Source organism: Suncus etruscus, chromosome 5 (genome assembly GCF_024139225.1).
Source record: "Suncus etruscus isolate mSunEtr1 chromosome 5, mSunEtr1.pri.cur, whole genome shotgun sequence".
Taxonomy (NCBI): Eukaryota; Metazoa; Chordata; class Mammalia; order Eulipotyphla; family Soricidae; genus Suncus; species Suncus etruscus.
This window is the reverse complement of record NC_064852.1, coordinates 155,952,743-155,979,004: the sequence shown is the minus strand read 5'-3', so window position 1 is coordinate 155,979,004 and position 26,262 is coordinate 155,952,743. Positions and strand designations below refer to the sequence as shown.

At 51.5% G+C, this 26,262-nt stretch overlaps 1 protein-coding gene and 1 non-coding gene across 8 annotated transcripts in view; both read left to right on the top strand.

Annotated features, from left to right (window-relative positions):
* PTK2 (protein tyrosine kinase 2) overlaps nt 1-26,262 on the top strand; it is a 125,918-nt gene that overhangs the window by 81,455 nt on the left and 18,201 nt on the right. For 4 of the 7 annotated variants that reach the window (XM_049773859.1, XM_049773862.1, XM_049773861.1 and 1 more), the window contains 8 exons: nt 2,056-2,076; nt 3,117-3,214; nt 3,752-3,836; nt 9,658-9,758; nt 11,394-11,509; nt 12,360-12,460; nt 13,134-13,223; nt 16,302-16,506. In XM_049773859.1, coding sequence (XP_049629816.1) covers nt 2,056-2,076; nt 3,117-3,214; nt 3,752-3,836; nt 9,658-9,758; nt 11,394-11,509; nt 12,360-12,460; nt 13,134-13,223; nt 16,302-16,506 — 817 coding nt within the window. The remainder of the gene's footprint in view (nt 1-2,055; nt 2,077-3,116; nt 3,215-3,751; nt 3,837-9,657; nt 9,759-11,393; nt 11,510-12,359; nt 12,461-13,133; nt 13,224-16,301; nt 16,507-26,262) is intronic. The other 3 variants (XM_049773864.1, XM_049773863.1, XM_049773860.1) reach the window with 1 other exon arrangement.
* Nucleotides 24,087-24,205, top strand: LOC126009871 (5S ribosomal RNA). The gene has a single exon (XR_007496049.1). It is a non-coding gene; the product is annotated as a 5S ribosomal RNA (ribosomal RNA).

Sequence of the window (26,262 nt, the reverse complement as noted above, 5' to 3'; positions counted from 1 at the left end):
CATGAAAATAAAGAATATTCTCTACTTTTAGAATTCTGTACTAGTCAAAGCTTAAAACACATTTAAGGGGCTGAGGCAGTGGCATTGGCAGCTGGGCATTTTGCCTTGCACATGCTAACCTAGGACAGACCTTGGTTTGATCTCCCAGCGTCCCACATGGTCCCTCAAAGCCAGGAGCGATTTCTGACCACATAGCCAGGAGTAACCCCTGAGCATCATTGGGTGTGCCCCCCCAAAATAAAATAAAATGAAACACATTTAAAACATGTCATTTCGGGCCCGGAGAGATAGCACAGCGGTGTTTGCCTTGCAAGCAGCCAATCCAGGACCAAAGGTGGTTGGTTCGAATCCCAGTGTCCCATATGGTCCCCCGTACCTGCCAGGAGCTATTTCTGAGCAGACAGCCAGGAGGAACCCCTGAGCACCGCCGGGTGTGACCCAAAAACTAAAACAAACAAACAAAAAAAAAACATGTCATTTCAGGGTCAGAGCAGTAGGACACTGGGGAGGATGTTTGCCTTGCATGCAGTTGACCCCAGGTTTGATCCCCAGCATCCCGTCTGGTCCCCTGAGCTCTGCCAGGAGTGATACCTGAGCTCAGTGCCAGGGGTGTGCTGTGAGCAATGTCGGATGAGGTGCCCAAACCAAAACAAACCAAAAAAAGTATAATATCTTTTTTGGGGGGTATGTGGGAGTCACGCCTGGTGGCGCTTGAGTTATTCCTGCTCTGCACACAGAAATCACTCCTGACTAGCTCAGGGAATCCTATGGTATACCAGGATTCAAACCACTGTCCTGGGTCGGCTGGATGCAAGGAAAACGCCCTATTGCTGTGCTATCTCTCTGGCCCCAAAGTGTAATATCTTGTTAACACCTTTTTTTGTGTGTGATTTTTTGTTTTGCGGCTCTATGATTATGTACATTTTTTTTTCTTTTGGCTTTTGGTTTTTGGGTCACACTCGCCGGTGCTCAGGGATTACTTCTGGCTCCATGCTCAGAAATTGCTCCTGCCAGGCTGGGGGACCATATGGGATGCTGGGATTTGAACCACCGTCTTCTGCATGCAAGGCAAACTCTCTACCTCCATGCTATCTCTCTGGCCCCTGATTATGTACTTTTCATTCTAATAGTACATAAGGTTCAGTGTTCATACATCCAGGTATCAGTTCATGAATATGCACGGTTGCTAATGTCATTCCCCCTTTAAATGAGGTTATTCATTCTTGTTCTTATGGAGTCAGTGCAGAGAGCTTCCCTCCAGCCAGCAGCCCAGGCTTTGGGGATGAGTCCCTGCAGCTTGCTCAGTGGCCCAGTCTAGATGCCCCTATTATCTGGTATAGTAGAAGATGCCACATTTGGTGGTATTTGTCCAGTGCTTGAGTTGCAAACTCTGAAAAGGAGTCTTCTCATTCTTGAAGAGAAAACACTTGGGGGATAGAGTATCAGATGCTCTAAGATGTACCACCACAAGGCCCCAAGTCCATTCCCTGGTCCTGAGCACTAGCCATGTGGCAGATCAGGTTCCATGACTGTCCCTGTGTCACCACAGGGCCAGACCGAGAATCAGAGAAAGTTCAGCTTCCCTCTCATGCAGGTCAACCAAGGGCCCTTCCACTGCCTCAAACCTTTCTGTCCTAATCCCAGTGGAGCTAAATGTATTCATGATGTCTAGTTTGGGGGCTCTGATTCCTATCTGGGTGGTTTGGTGGCAGGAGCTGAAACCGCATGTGTGTGTGCGCGCACATGATTAAATGTGGTGTAATCTTGGTGTATAGAACAACAAATAGATTAGTGTTTGGGCATTTATGAAATGGAAATTAAGGAGCATTGCTTGCTATGAAATAGAAATTAAGGAGCATTGCTGCCTGACTTTGAATTCATGTGACATGTTTGCTTTTCACTTGTTTAGTCCTTGTCTGAGTCTGTGTTCATAGTAAAATAGTTAACAAAGTAAACAGAAATGTACTCTCCGTGTTTACTGCTATTCGCCCACTTGCTTCTCATCATTCTAAGCAAGGTCTTCCATTTTGTTTTTCTCTTTGAATTGCAATCCAGAAAGCTATGGAATAGATGAAGGTAACAGGACTCCTTTCACATACTGCATTTGCTTGGAATGATCCCGGGTGTTTCTGTTTTTGGTTAACTATTACTTTTAAACTGCTCTTATTGGTTTACTCATGCTGTTAAATCAATGGAACTACTGGCTAACGTGATTTTAAAGAGGAAAATCACCATCCACCCCGGGACTGACGTCTCTGTCATTTTGGCAGGGTGAGGACCCTGAGGAGCGTCCGTCCCAGGCTCGACCATTCCCTGGTGACCGCAGCTGGCATGGGGCCAGGGGGTGTGGGCATTCAAACTCCTGTGAGTTTCACGGGCTCAGAATTCAGCGGCTCCTTTCTGTTCCAAGCAAGCCTCTTTTCTTGCCTCATGCTTCACCAGTGGATGGAACAATTGGTTTTATACAAATCACAGTTACTGACTGCTGTAATTAATTTGAGGCAATGTGCTTTCACAAATGAAAGACATTTGTAATTAATTCTGATTTGTTTAGCCTTTATTTCCAGTCCTCCAATTTTAAAATTAGTTTTTAGAATCTGCCTTTGTAAACTCTTCAGCTCCTTAAGTAATAAAAAGAATCAGGCAGGATGATGAAGAAATGGAAACTCAAACTCTTAGATGTAATGTCCCAGGCTGGGCCACTGTCTGCCCTTTCACAAACTTGAGTTCTTTGCAAAGGAATTGCTTCAAATAACTGTTTTTACCTTCATATATTAATACTTGAACTAATAGCATTTATTAATTACGCATGTACTTTAATACTTGGAGAACTTATTTAGAGAACTACCCAGTAGGTTAAAAACTTAATCAGAGATTTCACCACATGGAAAAACGTTGTCTTTGATTAAAGGTGCCCTCTGATAGCTCAGCTTTGCCTAGTAGCTGAAGAGGAGGATTCTTCCCAAGCCACTTAAGAGAGTTCCACTGTGTTTCAGCGTTTTCATAGTATGCCATGGCTTCCATGAAATGTTACCTTGTGGGTGGTAGTGAGAGGAAGTGTCTTCATGGAGCATGTTCGCCTCATGTGTTCTTGATGTCTGGATCGTGTTTTGCAGCCAGGGACTATGAGATTCAAAGAGACAGAATAGAGCTTGGCCGGTGTATTGGAGAAGGCCAGTTTGGAGATGTCCACCAAGGCGTGTACATGAGCCCAGTGAGTCCTATAAGACATCGGGGGTGGGGGGTGGGTGGAGAAGGACCAAGTAATGGAGCTCCAGTCTGAATGTGGACCCAGTGTCCCAATCCTGGATCACAGGCCCTGAGCACCCTGGAACCCCAGTGCCACCAAGTCTACAGAACTAACTTTCAGGGTCACAAAACAACCAGGGCCTTTTCAGGACCCCCACACACCCCCTGGGGACTGCCACCCTCCAGAAATTATTTTCTATTATTCAAAACCAGGACTTATTTGACCACTTAAATTTAAATTACCTTCCATGTGATATTGCTGAGGTATTTTGTGGCTGACAGTTAAAAAGCTCGAAATGGAGCTCACTTTACTCAGTAGCATATTCAGAGTCCAGAGTGACGAGGTTCGCCCCAGAGGGCCAGGCCTGTCTCTCACTCTGTATCAGTCCCTGTCATATGTCTCCCAGCATGACCATTTCATTGGGCATAATAATCACCAGGATTGGAGGTTTTGTGGAAGCCTCTTTCTTTCTCTGTGTGACTCTGGAATTTCCCTCACCAGGAGAATCCTGCCTTGGCGGTTGCCATCAAAACATGTAAAAACTGTACTTCAGACAGCGTCAGAGAGAAATTCCTTCAGGAAGCCCGTAAGTTTCTCCATGTTTCTGTGGAATTTCATTTGACTATGAAAATAAAAGTTATAGGGAAAGCTGGCCTTTTCCAAGGCACCTTCATTATCCACCTGCGTCTCAATTTTGTCTGTGGATACCTAGATCCAGGTGAGCTGTTACGGTGACGGCTGCCACCTTCTTCCAGCATCCTGACCACTGGGCACTTGTGCCCTGGGATGGTGTCTGTGTCCCATGTTTTCAGCCCAGTCACTGATCCTTTTGTCACACAGCTGCTGTCCAGTGAAGGAACATGGACAGGCAGCAGTGTCCCATGAGTCCAGCCTGTCGGCCTGTTCTCCCCTGCCCATGTGCCCCCCACAGCACAGCTGTTACTCTGCCTGCTGTTAACTGGGATATGGTCAAGCTCACCTTTTGGGCACTAGTCAGTGTCCTACACACTCTGCCCAGGAGGGCTCGGAGTACATGCCCTTTATTTATTTATATATATATACACATACACACACACATATACACACACGGTTTTTGGGCCACACCTGGTGATGCTCAGGGGTTACTCCTGGTTGTGCACTCAGAAATCGCTCCTGGCTTGGGGGACCATATGGGTTGCAGGGGGATCGAACCACGGTCTGTTCTAGGCTAGCACGGGCAAGGCAGACATCTTACCACTTGTGACATCGCTCCGGCCCCTTCAGAGTACATGTCTCTTGAGGACAAAAACAGAGCCCAGTTGCTATGTGCCTCCGGGCACTACTGGAAGTAATTCAAGTTGTCCTGAGCACCAGAAAGGAGCACCCTAAGCTCCCCCAAATGAGCTCTTCTGGGCCGTTCCTCTCCGTTTTGCAGCTCTGTGGCAACAGGGGACTCCCCCACCCCCAATCTGCTTTGCTCTGTGGAATGTACTCATGGCTGCTGGTTATGAATCTTGGTTATTCTCTCTCCTGGCTCTGAGCATGCTGAGTGACCGTGTCTGCCCTCTCTGTCAGCCAGTAGTGCCCACCAAATAATTCCTTGGGCAGTGCCAGGCAGAGAACAGGTGTGGTGGTGCTGCTATCCTCCATTCGCACAGCCACAGCCACATCTGCCATCCTGCCACACCTCTCCTTTTTGAGCCACTCACAGGCAAGCACCTCATGTGCATTGTTGTGGCCTAACTGCCTCCTTACTGAAGCATCCCAGAAGCTGTCCCTGGTCAGGGCACTTGCACAGTTGCAGCAGGGATACAGACAGCCTGGAGTACATGTTCCAGCATCTCAGGGTGTTCACTCCACTTTCTGTGTTACTCAGCCTCTGGGGTCCCTTGCAGAGCTTTTGTGGTGGGGCCGTGCCTAGGTGCCCGTCTACCACAGTCCCTGCGTCCGACCTAGTCTGCCTATGTGGGGACCACAGACAACAGCAGCGGGCAGTGAAAGGTGCAGGAAGGAAACCCAGGGCTTCAGGGACTCCCAAGCAGAGCGCACTGTCGAATGGGCCACCCCCACACCTGCTGTGGGGGAGCTGTCCAGCTGGGTGCCAGGCCCCAGCACAGTAGACTGTGTGATGTCATTTCATGGAAAATCGTCTGGAGAGTGAAGAGGCTTGAGGGATATTTGGAATTGTTTAGTCTTGAGAAGGCAAAAAAAATGCCGAGAGCAGCTTTTCAAAGTGCTATTGAGGAAGGAAGAGCTGTAGAAACTTCTAACAGTGTGCTGCAGAAAGTGGAGTGAGGGGATGATGACAAGTGAGGATGGGAGAGCCAGCAGGAGTCAACGGCACAGCACATGGTGGGAGGTAATAACCCAGCACACCCAGGGCCAAGAGAAAGAATGCTCTGGAAACCCTTTCACCAAAAGAGATTCTGAAGGGGCTTCAGGAGAGGCAGCTGTAAAATTGTGTACCTGCTTGGTAGCAAGTGTGAGTTCACTGGTTCACCTGGGTTCAGCCGGAGCACTGGAAACAAGTGTGTGAACGGTTCTTCCCACATACAGTGGCCCCCCTTTTTATTTTGATATCTTTATTTAAACACAGTGATTATAAATATGATTGTAGTTGGGTTTGAGTCAAGTAAAGAACACCCCCACCCCTTCACCAGTGCAATATTCCCATTACCAAGTCCCAAATCTCCCCACCCACCCCCGCCTATACTCTAGACCAGGGGTGGTGAACAAGTTCGACACAAAGAGCCAAAATTTTAAACTGTGAGAGTCAGAGATCCACACCACGCAGTGACCTCCCAAAACGGACAAACACAAAAAAGCATATAAGTTTAACAATAATATATTAAACACATTCTGCATTTTGCCATTTTGAGTGAGGGTAAAAATCCTGCAGTGATGGTGAGGGTGTGCTGTGTCCTCCACTAAGAACTAACGGCCAGATGTGACACAACATGTGACACACGGGTCCCTCCACTCGCTGTCCTGTGCAGTTGTTTCCAAGGGATCGGAGACGGGAGGATGCAGACTGGGGGCGGGAATAGGCATTCGGAGATCTCTCCTCAGAGGTCCCTTCTCAGAAGCAGCAGAACAAAATCCAAACTTGGCAAAGAGCCACAGTATACAAAATAATGATAAGAGGCAAAGAGCTGCATTCATTTTGGCTTGGAGCAGCGTGTTCGCCACCCCAGCTTTAGACAGGCTTTCTGCTTCCCACATTCATTCACATTGTTAGGATAGTTCTCAATGTAGTTATTTCTCTAACAACACTCATCACTCTTTGTGGTGAGCTTCATGTCATGAGCTGGACCTTCCAGCCCTCCTCTCTTTTGTCTCTGAGAATTACTGCAAAAATGGCTTTCATTTTCCTTAAAACCCATAGATGAGTGAGACTATTCTGCGTCTCTCTCTCTCCCTCTGACTTATTTCACTCAGCATGATAGATTCCATGTATATCCATATATAGGAAAATTTCATGACCTCATCTCTTCTGACGACTGCATAATATTTCATTGTATATATGTACTACAGTTTTTTTAGCCATTTATCTGTTAAAAGGCATCTTGGTTGTTTCCAGAATCTGGCTATTGTAAATAGCGCTGCAATGAATATAGGTGTGAGGAAGGGATTTTTGTTTTGTATTTTTGTGTTCCTAGGCTATATACCTACCTACAAGTGGCATAACTGGATCATATGGGAGCTCAATTTCCAGTTTTTGGAGGAATCTCTATATCGCTTTGCATAAAGGTTGGACTAGACAGTATTCTCACCAGCAGTGAATAAGAGTTCCTTTCCACATCCTTGCCAGCACTGATTGTTCTTCTTCGTGATGTGTGCCAATCTCTGTGGAATGAGATGGAACCTCATAGTTGTTTTGCATCTCCCTGATGATTAATGATGTGGAGCATTTTTTTCATGTGCCTTTTGGCTATCTTTCTTTCTTTCTTTCTTTCTTTCTTTCTTTCTTTCTCTCTCTCTCTCTCTCTCTCTTTCTTTCTTTCTTTTCTTTCTTTCTTTCTTTCTTCTTTCTTTCTCTCTCTCTCTTTCTTTCTTTCTTTCTTTCTTTCTTTCTTTCTTTCTTTCTTTCTTTCTTTTCTTTCTTTCTTTCTTTCTTCTTTCTCTCTCTCTTTCTTTCTTTCTTTCTTTCTTTTTCTTTCTTTCTTTCTTTCTTTCTTTCTTTCTTTCTTTCTTTCTTTCTTTCTTTCTTTCTTTCTTTCTTTCTTTCTTTCTTTCTTTCTTTCTTTCTTTCTTTCTTTCTTTCTTTCCTCTCTTTCCCTCCCTCCCTTCCTCCCTCCCTCAATCACTACCTCCCTACCTTCCTTCCTTCATTCATTACTTCCTTCCTTCCTTCCTTCCTTCCTTCCTTCCTTCCTTCTTTTTTCTTCCTTTCTTGTCACACTCGGCAGCATTCAGGGGCCACTCCTGGATCTACACTCAGAAATTGCTCCTGGCAGGCTCGGAGGACCATATGGGATGCCAGGATTTAAATTGCCATCCTTCTGCATGCAAGGCAAATGCCCTACCTCCATGCTATCTCTCCGGCCCCAGGCCTTGTTTTTTTTTGGGGGGGGGTCACACCCAGCAACACTCAGGGGTTACTCCTGGCTCTGTGCTCAGAAATCACCCCTGCCAGGCACGGGGGACCATATGGGATGCCAGGATTTGAACCACCATTCTTCTACATGCAAGGCAAACACTACCTCGATGCTAGCTCTCCGGCTCCTGGGCCCTGCATTTTTTTTGTTTGTTTGTTTTTGTTTTTGTGGGCCACTCCCGGTGACGCTCAGGGGTTACTCCTGGCTATGCGCTCAGAAGTCGCTCCTGGCTTGGGGGACCATATGGGACACCGGGGGATCGAACTGCTGTCCGTCCTAGGCTAGCGCTGGCAAGGCAGACACCTTACCTGTAGCGCCACTGCGCTGGCCCCTGCATTTCTTATTTTATAAAGTGTCTGTTCATTTCTCCTCCCCATTTTTTGTTGGGATTAGCTGTTTTTTTCTTGTGAAATTCCATCAGAGTCTTATATATTTTGGCTATTAGCCCGGCCCTCCTTTCATAGGTAGGACTTAGTCATCATTTTCTAATTCTCATAACTTTTGCGTCACAGAATACTTCAGCAAAAAGACCAGGGTAGTCCAGTGAGTAATGCAGACAGAGTACTCGGGTGTAACCCAAAGAAGAATGCAACCAGAGTAATCTGGGGTAACCCTCTCAGTTCCCTACATTTTTTTTTGTGTTTTTTTTTTTCTTTTGGGTCACACCTGGCAGTGCTCAGGGGTTATTCCTGGCTCCAGGCTCAGAAATTGCTCCTGGCAGGCACGGGGGGGGGGGGGGGGGGGGGGGACCCGGGGGGGGACCCATATGGGACTCCGGGATTTGAACCGATGACCTCCTGCATGAAAGGCAAATGCCTTACCTCCATGCTATCTCTTCGACCCCTTAGTTCCCTACATTTTTTTTTGAAGGGGGTCATACCCAGCAGCGCTCAGGGGTTCCTCCTGGCTCCACACTCAGAAATTGCTCCTGGCAGGCTCGGAGGACCATATGGGATGCCGGGATTCAAACTACCATCCTTCTGCATGCAAGGCGAACACCCTACCTCCATGCTATCTCTCTGGCCCTACATTTTTTTTTTTAAGAAAGGATTGGAGAGAGAGTACATACAGTGGGAGGGCACTTGTCTTGCAAGCTGCAGACCTGGGTTTGATCCCCAGGATTCCATACAGAAACCTGAGCACATCAGGAATAGTTCCTGACAGAAGAGCCAGGAGTAACTCGTGAGCACCACAGGATGTGGCCCAAAACCAAAATAAATAAAACTCCTGGGGCTGGAGTGGGTGGGGCTTGTATTGGACTCGACCCATCACATCAGGATCCCCCACCCCTGACAGGTGTAAACCCTGAGTGCAGAGCCAGGAGTAAGCTCTGAGCACTAGCACATGTATGTTTCTCCCTGCCCCAACGAAGAAGAAAGAAGGAAAAGAAATTTCTGTTCTGGAATTAGACCGGGTGCTTGGTTTGTGGGCTGCATTTAAAGTGCGTGGGCTGCCTCTCCTCAGCGCTCAGGGACCAGGAGGGCCGAGCTTTGCACCTCAGGCAGTTGTGTGCCTGCCCTCAGGGTGCTTGGTTCTGTCACATGGTCCCTGTGCTAGGACTGTGCTGCTCCTGGGCAACATTGTCTCTGGGATGCCTGCCTGGGGGTGGTTCTCCCCTAAGACCGTCAGTCAGTAAAGACCTGACATCTAGTACTGCTAGACATCTGGGGGGAACCCAGAGAGGAGGACCTGTGTCGTTCCGTCTCAAGAACGGGAGCCAGTGCCCTCTCACCCCATCTGTATCCTGGGAATGGGCAGCTGGTGCGTTCTCCTGCGGTGCTACTGTGTGCCTGGGCCCTGTTCTGAGAGTGACTGTCCTTTTGTCTCCAGTAACCATGCGGCAGTTTGACCACCCGCACATCGTGAAGCTGATCGGCGTCATCACCGAGAACCCTGTGTGGATCATCATGGAGCTTTGCACACTCGGAGAGGTACTTGCTCTGCTGCCACAGCTCAGCCCGTCGCGCTCAGGGTCTGTGCCAGAGTCTCCTCCTGCCTGTCCATCATGCCTGGCCCCTCACTCTAACCTGGCTTTGCTCCTGTAGCCTATCCAGGTGTCCCCGTTACTGTGACTGGTAATGGTTCTTCCTGGGGACTGAATTAAAGCTGTGCGTTCTGGGGCCGGGCGGTGGCGCTAGAGGTAAGGTGCCTGCCTTGCCTGCGCTAGCCTTGGATGGACCGCGGTTCGATCCCCCGGTGTCCCATATGGTCCCCCAAGCCAGGAGCGACTTCTGAGCACATAGCCAGGAGTAACCCCTGAGCATCACTGGGTGTAGCCCAAAATCCAAAAAAAAAAAAAAAAAAAGCTGTGCGTTCTTAAGTCTTCAGAAGTGTCACTTGACTGTCTTTGGGACCAATGGAAAACTGTCAGTTTCTTTGAAAATAATGTATGTAATAAGGGCCAGAACGATAGCACAGCGGGGAGGTCATTTGCGTGCAGCCTATCTGGGTTCAATCCCTGGCATCCCATGTGATCTCTGGAGCCTGCCAGGAGTTTTCTCTGAGCACTGAGTCAACCAAGAGTGAGCCCTGATCATTGCCAGGGTGACCCAACACACAAAGAAATGCGTGCACAAACACACAAAGAGCTCTCCTATATCTGTCTCTCCTATCTCTCCTCTCCCCTCCTCTCTTTCTCTCCCTCTCCCTCTCATCCCCTTTCCCACTGCCCCCCAGGAAACCTGAGCATCTTCCAGACATACAGCCCTGCATGAACTTTTGGTTCACAGTTCTCTTCTGCCTTTACTTTAGAAAAATGTGGTATTTATTTATTTATTTTGAGCTATCGGCCCACGTGGGGCTTGGCGCTTGGGGGTTGCTCCTGGGAGGGCCAGGGGTTCCCTGAGGCTCTGCCTGCAGACCCCACACTCCAGCTCTTTGAGCTTTCTCCCAGCCAAAGATTCTACTAATTTTTTGGTTTAAGTCAGTCTGTCTCATGTCTCTCTTAGGTATTGTCTTGGTGGCGTTAGTGTTGATTTTCTCTGCTAGCCTCTGGTGGCTGCATTTAGCTGCAGCCTGCTGGGTGGTGCAGCCCAGAATGGTCTAACTGCCCAGTCCGCAACCTTTCTGTACTTTGGCACTGTGGCCCACCTCCCCCCATCCTCCTGTCCTTCACCCACGGCCGAGCTATGAGGTGTAGGGTGGTGGCATTTAGGCCCTTGGACCCTCGCTGGCATGTCTGTCTGTCCTCCATCTGTTGGTCTGCAGTGCTCTATGTTTTTATTTAAGCATACCCATTCTGTAGGTTTTCAGACACTTGCCAGAAAGTAAGTTTTCATGTCTGCTGTAGGATTTAAAAATACTAACTGAAATAAATAAATAAAATACTAAGTAGCCAGGAGCACAGTGGGGAGGGCCTTACATGTGGCTGACACACACACACACACACACACACACACACACACACACACACACACACACACACACGGATTAGCCATCATCTCTGAACTAACGTGTTACGTTGTATCGCTTAGTAAAGATGGAAGCATTTCTCATGAAAATGTGCTTGGAAATTGTGGCTAAATCCTCTTTTTTTTTCCCTCTTTGTCTTGGCCACTGTCCCATAGCTAAGGTCATTCTTGCAAGTGAGGAAGTACAGCCTCGACCTGGCCTCTTTGATCCTGTACGCGTACCAGCTGAGCACAGCACTGGCCTATCTGGAGAGCAAGAGATTCGTGCACAGGTAGCTCCACAGGCCAGCTGCTTTGGGATGTGGTGTGGGGGGAGACCAGGACCCCAGCGCCTAGCCCAGACTCGCTAGGAATGGCACTGTAAAGTGGCTGTGTGCTACTATGCCCTGGCAAGTGTGGTGACTCCAGCTAGCCTTTGCTCCTGCACCATTTGGAGCCATTTGTGTAGTCCAGCTGCAGAGACAACACTGAGCCTGTGTGCGGCACTTCCATACTCCTATGCTTTTTGCAGCCTCCCATGGGCAGTGGGGGTCAGTAGAGGTGTAAGCACAGACCTCGCCCCATTTCTCTGGTCCCCGGCACGCCTGAGTGTCGTCCTCCTGCACACATACCTGCTGCCTCAGTACAATTCCGCACAGGGCTATGGAACTGGCCCTAGTAGCTCAGAGGTGAGGCCGCTGGGGTAGGCCCTGGCCACGATCCTTCTTGCAGCGGGAATGTGATGGCTTAATCATTACTGCATTGCATGCTCTGTTGCAGGGCACAAGAAGCATGAGTGAGTAAGATACCTGCCAGGGCAATCACGGGTCCTTCGAGGTTGGTTGATCAGTAAGCTGCTGGCATTGTACGGATCAGTACTTTCCCAGATGGCCTGAGCGATAGCATAGCGTTAGGGCGTTTGCCTTGCACGCAGATGATCCGGGAGGGACGGTGGCTCGAATCCCGGCGTCCCACCTGGTCCCCCAAGCTAGGACTGATGTCTTTCAATCTCTGAGCATCACCTGGTGTGGCCCAAAAACCGAAAATGCAGGGCATTGACCATTGTGATTTCACAACACAGAGTGGAGGATACAGTTTGCTTCCTTTGGACCCAAGTCTGTGGTCTCAAATTCTTCCTTACAGGGACATTGCTGCTCGGAATGTTCTGGTGTCCTCCGGTGACTGTGTGAAATTAGGGGACTTTGGGCTGTCCCGCTATATGGAAGACAGCACGTACTACAAAGGTAAGGGGTGCGAGTGGTGAATCCCCAGTGGGCGGTAGGTCCTGGAGAAGGAATGCAGTGAGATGCTGTGTCACCCGGCTCCACTGGGAGTGCAGGGAAGGACAGAGGATCCCTGCCGCACCATGGGGTTCAGGTGATGTCTGCCAGCATGCTGTCCCCTCAGGCAGGGCCATGGTAGGGGGCAGGTGACTCTAGTGAGGGACTTGGCTTTTGAACAGCATCCACTTGCGTTCAGGTGTCACCTGGGCTGCCAGGAGGGGTTGAAGTTCTGACAGCCCCTGCCACCTCCGTGGCTGTCCCCTCCATATCCCCTGCAACCCTGATCCTGAGTCCCTCTGGTCCACCCTGTGTCTATTCTGTGCACAAGTGCTCGTCTTGCCTTCGAGGTCTATCCTTGCGGGAAGTGGGCTGACAGGCCATGCTGCCCGGGGTCCTAGTGAGTCTCTTCCCCAGGACACTGGTTCCTGGTAGAGGTGACATGGAAGACTTGGCAGCCCTTCCGACCTGGAGTAGGCTCTTAGGTTGGGAGGGACTGCCGGCACATCCAGCCAGGGCTCCCTCCCCTCCTGCCTCCCCACACCAGCCTCATCCTGAACCCAAGGAACTGAGCCACAGTCCCCCCAGCGGTTTGCTGACAGGGACATTTGCCTTCTTTCCCACGTTCCTCTTGTAGCTTCCAAAGGGAAACTACCTATCAAGTGGATGGCACCTGAGTCCATCAACTTCCGGCGTTTCACCTCGGCCAGCGATGTGTGGATGTTCGGTGAGTCTCCAGGACACTCTGGGCATGTACTTCCATGGTCACACTGTGTCCACAACACAGGCCACCGTTCCTCCTGACAGTGTGGACTGTTCTAGTTCTAGGGCTCGTGTTCCTCAGATGGCCGGGTGGGGATGTGTTCATGCTGGGCACAGCTTCCAGGGCTGGCTTCTGGAAGGTTCCAGCTGCTTCTTCTCCTGTCTCTTCTCGCACTCTTCCCCTCCCTTGCTCTGTCCTCCCTCCCTTCCTCTCTCCCTCCCTCTCTGTCTCCTTTGGTGCTGATGGTGGCCCGACAGTGCCCCAGCTGCAGGGTCTGCTCTTGACCTTTGGCTCTGCTGTCTCTCCTTCCTGCTTGTCCTCGAGGTGCCCTACTGATTCTTGGTTGTCATGGTCTTCTGTAGCTGCTCAAGGTCTCCCTGTCTGGCCCTGCCTGTCCCTGCCTGTCCCTTCATGCATGGGCATGGCCTTTTGCCTTGTTCACTATAGTTTCTCAGTCTGATAGCCACTTCCTGCCTCTCCATCCCCCTGTCTTCCTCTTCTCTGTCCTGCAAGGCCCTGGGTTGGTACAGGCTGCCCCTCCCTCCAGAGCACCCTGTGTTCTGGGCGGGCCTAGGTGCAGGGCCATGTGTGTCCTTGTTTTTGGTTCTCTTCTGTGGGCCTCATCAGGCCCTGCCTTAATCTCTGCTGGGTCAGGAAGGAACTTTACCGTAGAACAGGAAGCAGAAACCATCTGTGTGAGGTCTGGCCTATAGAGCAGCAGCCCCTAGGAGGAAGCCCTTTTTCCTCACATCCCATCGACCTGCATTGAGAGGGCAGGGCTGCAGCAGAGAAACCTGGGCCTCTTGTTCCCACACTGGGGTGCTCCCAGTAGTCCTCTGGTGCTGGGCCCATAGCCCGACCACATTCTTAACAACTAGGCCGAGGTTCAGTGAGTGCGGGAGTCTAGGCACCATACCTGGGGTCTTGAGCGTGTAAGGCACGTGTCTGACCCTTGGACCTTCTCCCTGACCTTGCTGTGGTACTTTCCTATCGATCAATGAAATTTAATATCTTTGGGGTCAGAATATACGGCATTTAAGAATAACGGAAATGAGTTACAATTTTATTGATGTTCCCCCTTTTCTTGGGCAATTAAAAATATTATAATTGAAGTGAGGTTTGGAAGATAGCTCAGAATGTTCAAGTAGATGTTTTACTTGTGGGGGAACTCTGGGCTCAGTCCTTGATAATTCACAGTCCCCCTGAACATGTTCAGGAGGTGTGGTCCCCAAAAGCCGTAAACCGTAGAGAAGATCCACTTTATAATTAGTGGTGTCTTAGATTTCATGCGTAGTACAGAAATGTCTGGTATGTGCTTAAGAATGAGATGGAAATTTCAAGGGCCAGACATATTTAAGATTTATACCTGGTGCTTTGGTCAGTCATAGCATGATTATCATTTCTGTTTTGTTTTGACTTGTTTTTTGTTTTCTTTTTTGTTTGTTTGGGGCCATACTTGACAGTGCTCAGGAGCTATTGCTAGCTCTGTGCTTGCATAGTGCTCAGGAACCATGTGGTACCAGGGGTCAAACCCCAGCCTCCTAGGTGTTCAGCATGTGGTCAGCCCTCAAAGCTGCTTTAACAGAGGCCAGAGTGGTGGTGCAAGTGATAAGAGCATTTGCCTACAGCTAATTGCACACAGCTAACCTAGGACGTACTGCAGTTCAATCCCCATGCATTCCATATGGTCCCCCAAGCCAGGAGCAGTTTCTGAGCACATAGCCAGGAGTAACCCCTGAGCACCACCGGTTGTGGCTCAAAAAGCAAAAAAAAAAAAAAAAAAAAAAAAAAAAGGCTGCTTTCCCACACTGTGGTCACCATCTGGGGGAGAAGTGCCAAATTGAAACTGTCTCTGTCAGACAAATTTGCCTTTATAAATTATGGACCTCTGATTTTAGGGTTCTTATTCACATACATGTGCCTTTCTTCTTCTAAGGCTGATACATCTTAGGTCCCGAAGATACAGATTAAGTCACAGGCCATCCTCGTGGAGTGAATAGTACAGCGGGGAGGGTGTTTCCTTGCTTGCAAAGAGTGATTCCTGAGTAAGGCCTGAGCACTGCCAGATGTGGCCCAAACCAAGCAAGTCACAGACCTTGTTCTCAAGACACCAATTACATACGAAACACGTTTAATGATGGGATTGAAGAGGAGAGAAAGGTGTCACAGAGGCCAAAATCCACTGGAGGGCAGGAAACATGCTTGGACACATGCTGTTGACACACGACGCAGCATGGGGTCCAGTGCTCATGAGGTCTGTGCTCAGAGGAGGCGCCTTCCTCTGCTCTGGGGAGAGCCTTCCTCAGTCTACTGTAGACTGCCTATGTTAAAGCATAGGCAAAGCAGAGCCTGTCTGAGAAGATGGGGTCTCTCAGAGTAGGTGCCAGCCATCTGGGTGCTGCCACCCAGAGACATCTGTGACGTCCTTCAGGGATTTGTGTCAGTCTTGTGCTTCCCCACTGATCAGACTAGCCTGGGGCAAGGGTTGCGTAGAGCAGTGTCCTTTGGCTGCTGGTGTTTGAGACCGCATGACTGCCGACCACCTTTGTGCTTGCTGCTGGTCCCTGGTCGGTTGGTCTGCAGGAGGGACTGGTCTGTGGGTGTTGAGGAAAACTGCCCTAGAGCATGCCCCGTGTCAGCCATCGCTGCAACTGCTGGCCATGCCTGAGCAGCTAGAAACCTCATAGGAAAAATGCTTGATTTTCATTTCTAGAGACTGGGTATGCCATTTGAGGCAGGGTTGGCTTCCTGTGGGCGGAGCTATCGCACTATGGGCAGTGTCTCCCACTGTGAATGGAACTGTCTCCCCTGTGGACAGAGCTCTCACTGGACTGAGCCGTCATACAGTGGGCGGGCAGTATCTCCCATTGTGGGCGAAATGTCTGTGGAGCCTCCGGTGGAACAGCTGGCACACTCTGCATACTGCTTTAAATGCTGCCTGCCTGAAGTTCCACCGCTAGCTCTCTTGTGCCAGCTCTACCCTCTTGCCTTGCCTCAGGAGCAACCCTTGTGCTGATTCACTGTTTTCATCCCACCTCACAGGTGTGTGTATGTGGGAGATACTCATGCATGGTGTGAAGCCTTTTCAAGGAGTGAAGAACAATGATGTGATCGGGCGGATTGAGAATGGGGAAAGATTGCCAATGCCTCCAAATTGTCCTCCTACCCTCTACAGCCTTATGACGAAATGCTGGGCCTATGACCCCAGCAGGCGGCCCCGGTTCACTGAGCTCAAAGCTCAGCTCAGGTAGGAGTGGGGTAGCGGGCTGGGCTGGGGTCAGTTCCCACTGCCCATCTGTGGCACGCATGGGTCTCTCGCAGCACAGCTCCGGTCCCCATGTGGTCCCTCTCCACGGACTTAAACTACTTTTTGGTCATCCTTCAGACCTTAATGCAGCACTTTGCCCATATCTCTGTTCTGGATTTCTTACCCATGGGGCACCAGGACCTTCCTGTGCTCAAGATGGTCCCGCCTCTGCTCCCAGGCATGTAGGCTCCCGCTTTGGTGCATTTATCGTGCTGCTGATCATGTCCTTGGGGCCTTCCTGCCAACCTCCCCCACATGGAACTGGGTCTTCTTAGGTGCTGAGCCCGTGCCCAGCAGCCCCCAGAACTGTTCTGCCACCTGGCCTGGGCCTTCACTTTGTGGTTATGTAGATGCTCAGAGTGCTTGGTAACCAAGAGTAGACTTGAGTAGACACTGTGCTTGAGTTTAGTCTGTGTTTGCAGGGCGCTGGTTTAATGGGTCTGCTGCAGCTCGTATTGGGGTGCTCGCTGAGTGAGGGGACAGGCACAACAGGAAAGCTTCCCACCCAGCCATCTGCATAATTCCCTGGTGGTGGTGTGGGTCCCATGAGACAGAGCCGAGCTCTGGCTCTGGGGTTTGTACAGTGGGGTTCAGCGGAGAGGCCCCCTGCAGGCATTGCAGTTGGGGCTCTGCACGGATGCTTTCTCCCACCCTGGGACTCTGTGCCGCCTTCCCACCCTCCAAGTCTGGTCCTGACTGCTGGTTCCCCAGTGCGCTTCCTTCACACCTGCGGTCTGCCCCACCCCAGTCCGCACGACTCCCAACCCTTTGCCCTTCCCGTGGCTGATTCTTTCCTTGGCTTTTTCCTCCCAAGGGCCACACTCGGGCTTTGCAGTTTTGAGTGGGAACCAGAACCAGGCCCTACCTGTCCTCCACTCAGCCCTTGCAGCTAGCCAAGTGCCTTTCTCCCCCATCTTCTTCCTTTTCCTTCTGGGCTCCACCATGCCCTCTTCTCTGCAGGGCCTCGACCCGTGGCCTCTCTCCACCCCTCTGTGCCTACGAGAGCTTCTGTAACCACCCAGCCATCTCTCAGTCCGGTGTCACACTGGCGACACTTCCCCGGCCCCTCGCCTGCTGCCACCTGTTCATGGCTCTTGGCATCTCCAGTGGCACTGGGCACCCAGCTGCCTGGCTCCGCCCTGAGTCGAGCGCACGCTCAACTTCAGCTCAGGCCCAGCGCCGCCTCGCCAAGCCCAGGAGCTGGGGTGGTGCCGCCAGGGGCAGCATGACCGGAGCACCTTTCCTGCCCTCGAGGAGCTCACAGTCTAGTATGTCTCATCCCCTACTAGACTGGAGCTCCTTGAGGGCAGGGATCGTCCTATGCACCTCAGGGGCCCGCAGCCAGGCCCTGCCAAGCGCCTCTTGTGTCCCTGTCACAGTGAGCACAGACCACTGTAGACAAAGTCCGAGGAAGAAATAGCATTGCTGTTAAATATATACCTATGTGCGTGTGTCTCTATATAGAGACACGCACATACACACATGTATACAGAGTGGACCTAAACCGTGAATCAGTAGACTTTGCCTCTTATCAAATTTGAACCAGCCATCAGCATGAAACCATCAGAGGTGTCAGGTTTTTCTTTTTCCTTTTTCAAGTTTGTTTTTGGGTTGCACCTAGCAATGCTCAGGGGTTACTCCTGGCTCTGCAGTCAGGAATTGCTCCCTGCACGGGATGCCGGGGAATCTAACATGGATTGGGCATTATGCAAGCAATCCCTTTACCCACTGCTTTCTCTCCAGCCCTTGGTGTTGGTTTTGATCAGTGCTTTGGACTTGTATAAGTTGGACAAGCAAACATGTGGTCGAAGTCAGGCTTAATAGACTGGCATATTTGTCTGGCAGATGGCGGGAGGTAAGTCCCTGTTTCCATCCCCCATGTTTCCTGGCCAACTTGGACAAGGGTCAGCTTGGGGTGGGGGCACAAGCTTGGCTTGAGCTGAGCCCTCCCACTGCGTGACCCCTAAGTACTTCAGGCTGGCCTGGGCAGTCCCCTGAGCACTGTTTGTGAAGGCACCCCTCACTCCCAAATTAATGTCACCAGAGTCTTGACGGTTGGGCAATAGTGGACCAATGGAGAAAGACCAGTAGGTTCTTCTTTGGGATTTTCAGGTCTGACGAGGTTTGAGAACATCCTGCATTGGATCACCTTTACTCAGGACAGTTTCCCTGTGCCTCATCTCCTCCCTGTCTACCTTAAAAGGAAGCACTGTGAGGAGACTAGCATTAGTCAGGCCCAGCCTTTCTCCTGCCACGCATCCATTCCTCACACAGAGGGGGAAAGTGACTTTCAGCCCTGTCTTCTGCAGAGCCCCAAGGGCCTGCCACGTTGTCTCTGAGTCAGTCAGGCCAGTGGCTTCCTTCCTTGTTTCCAGAGCCGGAGGGCAGGAGAGCCTGTGAATGAGCTCTTGTCCCAGTCCTGCGTGACAAGTGTATGTCTGGAGCATGTCTCCTTCCGTTCATCTGCCCCCTGGTGCAGGATCCAGGACCTCCCTCTTGGGGCCTCCCTGGTGAGACACTTCCCGCAGAGCCACCCAGACTCCCAGTCTGTAGGCAGATGAAGGGTAAGGTTGTGTGTGTGTGTGACTCCTAGTCTGTAGGCAGATGAAGAGTAAGGCTGTGTGTGTGTCTGTGTGTGTGTGAAGGGTAATGTGTGTGTGTGTGTGACTCCATGTCTGTAGGCAGATGAAGGGTAAAGTGTGTGTGTGTCTCTCTCGTGGGATACTTCCCGCAGAGCCACCCAGACTCCCAGTCTGTAGGCCGATGAAGGGTAAGAGGGGTGGGTGTGTGTGTGTGTGTGTGTGTGGGTGTGGGTGTGGGTGGGTGGGTGGGTGGTGTGTGTGTGTGTGTGTGAGAGAGAGAGAGAGAGAAGGGTAAGAGGGTGTGTGTGTGTAGGGAAGGGTAAGAGATGTGTGTGTGAGAGAGAGAGAGAGAGAAGGGTAAGAGGGTGTGTGTGTGTGTAGGGTGAGGGTGTGTGGGGGCGTGTCCAGCAGATGAAGAGTAAGGGTGTGTGTGGGTGTGGGTGTGTTCTCTGCTCCCACCCCAACCCCCCACCTGGCCAGCACCCTGAACCTCCTGGTAGTGCAGACAGCTCTGTCCACAAGGTCTCCTGCCATGGGCACGTGCTGTTGCCCCTTTGTGGCTGTCCAGCCCTGTGAATGAGGACTGAACTCCTATGGATGCTCATAGCCTGCCCTGGCCTGGCTCCTGAGGGCCTGTCAGTCACTCCCCTGAGATGACTTCCGGCTCTCATGGGTGCCTGCGCCAGATGCAGACACCTGCTGAGTCTCCCCAATATCCAGATCCTTTCCTGTGACTTGACCCTTCCCAACATTCATGACCTGAGCGGCAGGTGGGGGGTTGGGCCCCCTCTGCACCCTCTGCAGTGGGCAGCCAGTCACAACATACCGAGCTGGAGCAGAAGAGAAAGAAACAGAGGTAGAGACACAGCACACAGACAGGCTGGAGTGCAGGCATACCCTGATCGTCCCTGCACCAACCACATGGTCCCCTGAGCACCAGCTGGAAGTAGAGGCAAAGCACTGGTTTGGGTTGTGGCCTAAAGTGATGGTTTCTCAAGATTGATGCCCACCCGCCCCCACATGCACCCCCCAATATGCCTCCTGTTTTAAAAACAAAACCTCGAAACCAGAGAGATAGCTCAGTGGTAGATCGTTTGCCTTGCAAGCGACTGACCCAGGTCTGACAGTGGTTTGATTCCTGGCATCCCATGTGCTCCCTTGAGCCTGCCAGGAGCGATTTCTGAGTGCAGAGCCTGGAGTAACCCCTGAGCGCCGCCGGGTGTGACCTAAAAACCTAAAAAATAGTAATAATAAAAACGAAACCTCTAGCCCTTTCTGTTGAGGGCACTTCACTCTGAGCATTCCTGAACTGTTTGTAGCATCTTCACTGTCCCTGAAGGAGTGTTGGAACTGTGGAGTGTGGCCCTCTGGGACCAGAGTGAGTCTAGCAGGGAGGGCGTTCACTTTGCACACACTAACCAAGGTTCAATTCCTGGCATTCCATAAGGTCCTTCAAGCCCTCCAAGCGTGATTCCTGAGTGAAGCAGAGCCAGGAGTAACCCCTGGACACTTTCTCTTACGGCCCCCATCAAGCAAAAAACAGTGTCCACTAATTGTTGAGTTCCAGGCACTTCTCCAAGGTGGTGTCTGAGTGCGGCCCTGGCAGCTGTTTCCAGGGGGGTCTGAGGGACATGAGGGGGAGAGGAGAGCGACTCTCAGCTGATGGCCGACTCTCAGCAGCAACTCACATGTCTTTCAGATGAACAGCATGTGGAGATTTGGCTTGAGGTTTTCTTACTCTGAGCAGCACCTTACCCAGACTTTACCATTCCTCCTGACTCTGTTTCTGGGCCTAAGTATTTCGGCCCAGCAATGGCCTGGCCTGAGCTAACCAAGCCTTTTTTTTTCTTTTGGCCACACCCGGAAGTGCTCAGAGGTTACTTCTGGCAGAATTGGGGAGCCATAGGAGATGCTGGGGATCAAACCTACGTCAGCCACCTGCAAGGCAAATGCCCTATGTGCTAAGCAATCACTCTGACCTCAGGACCAGTGCTTCTTGGATGTGTCAGTTTGCTCAAGTAGTTTTGTATTTGCTTCCACAATTTCTCATGCAGTTAGAGGCCAAGTTCCTCAGATCCCAGACCAGCATTTTCTTTTTTTTTTTTTTTGGTTTTTGGTTTTTGGGCCACACCCGGTAATGCTCAGGGGTTACTCCTGGCTATGTGCTCAGAAGTTGCTCCTGGCTTGGGGGACCATATGGGACACCGGGGGATCGAACCGCGGTCCGTCCAAGGCTAGCGCAGGCAAGGCAGGCACCTTACCTTTAGCGCCACTGCCCGGCCCCAGACCAGCATTTTCTTTCTCCTTGCTCTCCTCTTGGGTCCGGAATTATCTAGAAGACATCTGTTTCTAGGTATCCTAAATCGTCCCACAACATCTGAACTTTCAAGTTTGTTTGTTGGGGCCCAAGGTTTGACCTTTCCAGTAATAGGAAGTATACTCGCTAAAGGAATTTGCTGAAAGATTCCTGTAGTCCCCGTCTGACCGGGTCATGTCTGGTGAGGTCCCTGCACAGTCTTTGCTGTCTTGCTCTGAAAGTCCTGGTGGCCCTGCCAGGCTCCACCACCCGGTGTCACAATCTGTGCTGCAGGGCCATGGACAAGGTTTTCCTTACAAGGTTTTCCTTACGCGACTTAAAGGAGAATTAGCAGTTTCTTGTGCCAGGGAGCATTCTGCCTAAGCTCACCTACTACTTTCCTCTTTCCTGTCCTCTTTCCTTAGTGCTCACTGCCCCATGGTCTTCAGCTGGACCCTCCCAGATACATGTGTGTGGGAGTAGGGAGTGACCCAATGACCCTGTTGTGTCGGAAGGGTCCGTGAGGAGTGGGGCAGGCCGATAGTGAAGGCTGATGTTGGGAGGCCTGTGTATCTTCGGGTCAGGTGGGCCTCGCCCCTGAGAGGCTCTGCTCTGTTGGGCATCCTCCTATAGGGCCCATTCCTTTTCAGGAAGCAGTGACCTAGCACCTCTCTCGGGTGTGGGGGACACACCTTCCTTTTACGCTCTTTGGGAACCTCACCTCTCTCCTAGGAACTGGTTGGGCAGTGTGGGAGGAGGGTCAAGTACCCCAGTCCTTCCTCCCTGAGGTCCTGTCTTAGCAGGAACTTCTTTGGGCCTTTGTGTCTCTGCTGGCCTTGCCAGTGCTCATCAGAGTCTTTGTAGCACTTGACCATCCTCAACAACTGTGGCCTGAGACCCACTGCACTCGGCCCCTTCCCCAGACACTCCTGCATTTGGCCCCTGTCCTGGGATCCCCTGTACTTGGCTGCCTCCCCTGGCTTTCCTGCACTCAACTCAGTCCCACAGAGAATTTGAGATCCCCTCTGTGACTCTTCTTCCCTGCCTTCTCTGCTCTCTCCATCAGCTCTGGAGACTCCAATCAGGTATCAGCCAGGTGTCTGGCTGTGGCATGAACTCGCTTGCCCCGTGCCATCTTCTCCAGACCCTCCTGCCTACTGAGCCTGACTGCCCCTTCTACTCCTCCTTCCTAGGAAGCCAGTGGTTGGCCGGAACATTTCCCGGAGTGTGAGAGTCTGGCTGGTTTCTGAAACCAACTGTCCAGTGTGCCGTGCCTATGGCTGAGAGGAATTGAGGGCTCTGAGGCCCCGTGTTGGCCCCAGCCTCAGGCCAGCCTTTGGACCCGCCTCTCCTCCACCCCCCGCATCCCCACCCCCCCAGCCCACAGGCTTGTTTTCTGCACATCCTGGTCTGTTGAAAGGGCAGCTTCGGGGCCGGGCGGTGGCGCTCGAGGTAAGGTGCCTGCCTTACCTGCGCTAGCCTAGGAGACGGACCGCGGTTCGATCCCCCGGCGTCCCATATGGTCCCCCAAGCCAGGAGCGACTTCTGAGCGCATAGCCAGGAGTAACCCCTGAGCGTCACCGGGTGTGGCCCAAAAACCAAAAAAAAAAAAAAAAAAAAAAAAAAAAAAAAAAAAAAAAAAAAAAAAAAAAAGAAAGGGCAGCTTCATTCCTCAATGGTGAGGCAATGCTGGGCGCTCTTAGGAGATCATGTTTCCAAACTGGTATTCCCACAGGCTTGCCAGCACCAGCCCCTTCTCTGCTCTTCCCTTCCCATCTACTCTCTTCCTGGCTGCACCCCAGCTCTGCCTAAATACCATGAATCCAGGCTGATTTTATGTCCAAAGAAAACTTTACAATGTCATCATGAAACTATTGTCTAGATGATCAAAGAGCAATTCATTTTTTAAGCAATTGTTTGAGAAAACTGGAGAGATAATATAGGTGGTAGGTCCCTGGGCTTGATTCCTGGGCCACCCGGTAGGGTCCCAGAGCCCCACCAGGGGGGACCCCTGAGTGCAGAGCCAGAGGTAAGCCCTGAGCACTGCAGGAGTGACTCGGAAATAAACAAAAAAAAAAAAAAAAAAACAATTTGAATTTAGTTGAGTAAAAAGTATTCAAGAAAAAAAATGTTTTGTAGTTTCAAAGAAAAGTAGTAGAGGGGACAGAATGATAGCACACTGGTAGGGCATTGGCCTTGCATGTGGCCGATGCAGGACAGACCCGGATTCAGTCCTTGGCATCCCAGAGGGTCCCTCAAGCCTGCCAGGAGCGATTTCTGAGCTCAGAGCCAGGAGTAACCCCAGACCGCTGCTGGGTGTGGTCCAAAACGGGACGGGGGAAGGTAGTAGAGTCAAATTTAGGAAAATAAAGTGGAATTTCATCTCTGGAAAGAAAAGAGAACAGCCTCATTCTTTTCTGGTGCAAAATAAAATAAGTTGTTGCTGCTCGAATCACTCACATAACTTTTGGGGGACAGAGTTAGCCACTTGCCCTGCCTGTGGCTGACCCTGGCTCTGCCCCACATACACACTCCCCCCCCCATGGGGAACAGTGAGCCCTGAGCAGTGCCAGGAATGGCTCCAAAAACTTCAGAAAATGAATATTTTGTTGTTTTTTTTTTTTCTTTAAGAGTTTAGGTCTGTCTAGGGCCATACCACCCTGAACGCGCCCGATTTCGTCTGATCTCGGAAGCTAAGCAGGGTCGGGCCTGGTTAGTACTTGGATGGGAGACTGCTTGGGAATACCGGATGCTGTAGGCTTAAACAAACAAGCAAAAAAGAGTTTAGGTCTGGGGCCAGAATGATAGCACAGTGGCAGGGCATTTGCCTTGCTTGCAGCCAACCCAGACAGACCCAGGTTCAATCCCCAGGATCCCATATGGTCCCCAGAGCCTGTCAGGAGTGATTTCTTAGTGCAGAGCCAGGAGTAACCCCTGAGTGTAGCTGGGTGTGGCCCCAGAACCAAATCCCCCCTGCAAAAAAACAGTTTAGGTCTGCCCTGAGAAAGAAATCAGTATATTTTGCAGTTTCTTCAGCACAGGTTAAAATAATGTACATGATTTTGTCCAGCAGGATATATTTTTATATGGAGAAATTAGCACTTGAGGTGTGTGGGGAAGAGGCACAGCTATCTGTAATTTGGGTGGCTCCTGGCTGAGATGACTGGTACGGGGACTTTTCTGTGTGTGCCCCGAGGTGGCTAACAGCAGTCCTCCCCTACTGGCCTCACTGGTGTCTGTGTATCTGTAGATCTCTCGTGGGTCAGCTCAGCCCCTCCTTAGGCCAAGGGAAGGCAGGAGAGAGAGAAAGAGAGAGGGTGGGGGAGGGAGGGAGGGGGGAGAGAGGGGGAAGAGAGAAAAGAGAGTCATGTGGGTCAGCTCTATGCCTCCTAAGGCCAAGGGTAGGCTGGAGAGAGAGGGTGGGGGGAGGGAGAGAGAGGAGAGAGAGAGTGAGAGAGCATGAGTGAGTGTGAGGGAGTGTGAGGCCAAGGGAAGGCAGGACTTTGTGGGATTTTCCTGGCCCAGCACAGAGCAGGCGTCACTGAAGCTTTCACTGGGTGTGGCGTGTGATCTGGTTTTTCTCTCCCCAGACCCAGTGGGGCAGAGTGGGTTCCCGGAAGGAGGGAGCTCGGAAAGGAGGGACAGTCTGCGAGAGCAGCCGCCCGCGCCCCCCCCCCCCCACGTGCTGAGGCCCTGCTTTTGAGCCTCAGCATAGCCCTGCCAGGGCCCTGGGTCCTGTCTGTGAAACTGCTGTGGCGGAGGAGACAGTTTCAGTCTTGGCTCGGATTCAGGGCCAGGCGCCTCTCAGACTTGCTCGTGTGCTCTCCAGGGAATTCCTGGTGCGTGAGCTCACCCGTTCTTGCTGCGGGAAAGTGGATGGAGGAGACTCTTCCAGACTTGCAGCGGAGGCCGCTGAGGCCAGCCTAGCATGTGTCTCGGCCCTTCTGCAGCATCCCTGTGATAGACAGTGGGTGACTGACGCCGTCTCCCTCCCCAGGACGGACGTGACTCAAGTGTTCTGACATGTATCAGGGAGCAGGCCCGGATGGGGGGCCGAGCCCAGCGGGTATCTCAGCTCTGGAACTGAGGCTGAGGCTCTGGGCCAGCTCCTCCCAGCAGCCAGGCTTTCTTGGGGAACGCATTGCTGCTAAAAATATGTGCCGTTTGGGAAACTCTGTGCAAGTCTGACCTCCCTGACACTGTCCGGGTCTCTGGGCAATGGGAGCGTGGAGATTTCCGACATACTCCCCCTCCCCAGGCCTCACTCTCCTCAGTCGGATCCAGCAAACTGTGCAAGTTGGGTCTAGGAATGAGATTCCGCCGCTGGGGGGGGCGGGTGAGAGGGACAGGCACCATCCATTCCTGAAGGAGGGAAGGAAGGGATTCATTTGCATGTGGCGAGTGTGGGGCTGCTGCTCAGAGTCCTGGACTCATACACCAGTAGGTGTCCAGACTCTAGACTCGAGGTACAGGGACAGATGCCCCTCTTTTTCAATGGGCACTTGGCGCTTCAGAGACACAGGAGGACTTAGAGGGGTAGCAGGGTCGGGCAGTACAGCAAGCAAGGCCAGCCTGGGTGCTGCGTGTTTTCAGTTTGAGCACCACAAAGCCTCTGGGATTCGAAGAGCCAAGAAAGCCCCAACCCTGCTGTGAGGAGAGGAAAGACCAGCTCAGGTTGGAGGGTGGGTGCAGAGTGCTGAGGGTGGACGGCAGGGCCTCTGTCTTTCGTCTCCATGAGGGAGAGGGGGGCCTTCCCTGTGGGTCTCTGGGTGACCCTGAGGCGTGCCTTCCAGGTTGGGGCTGGGGTGCAGCAGGAAG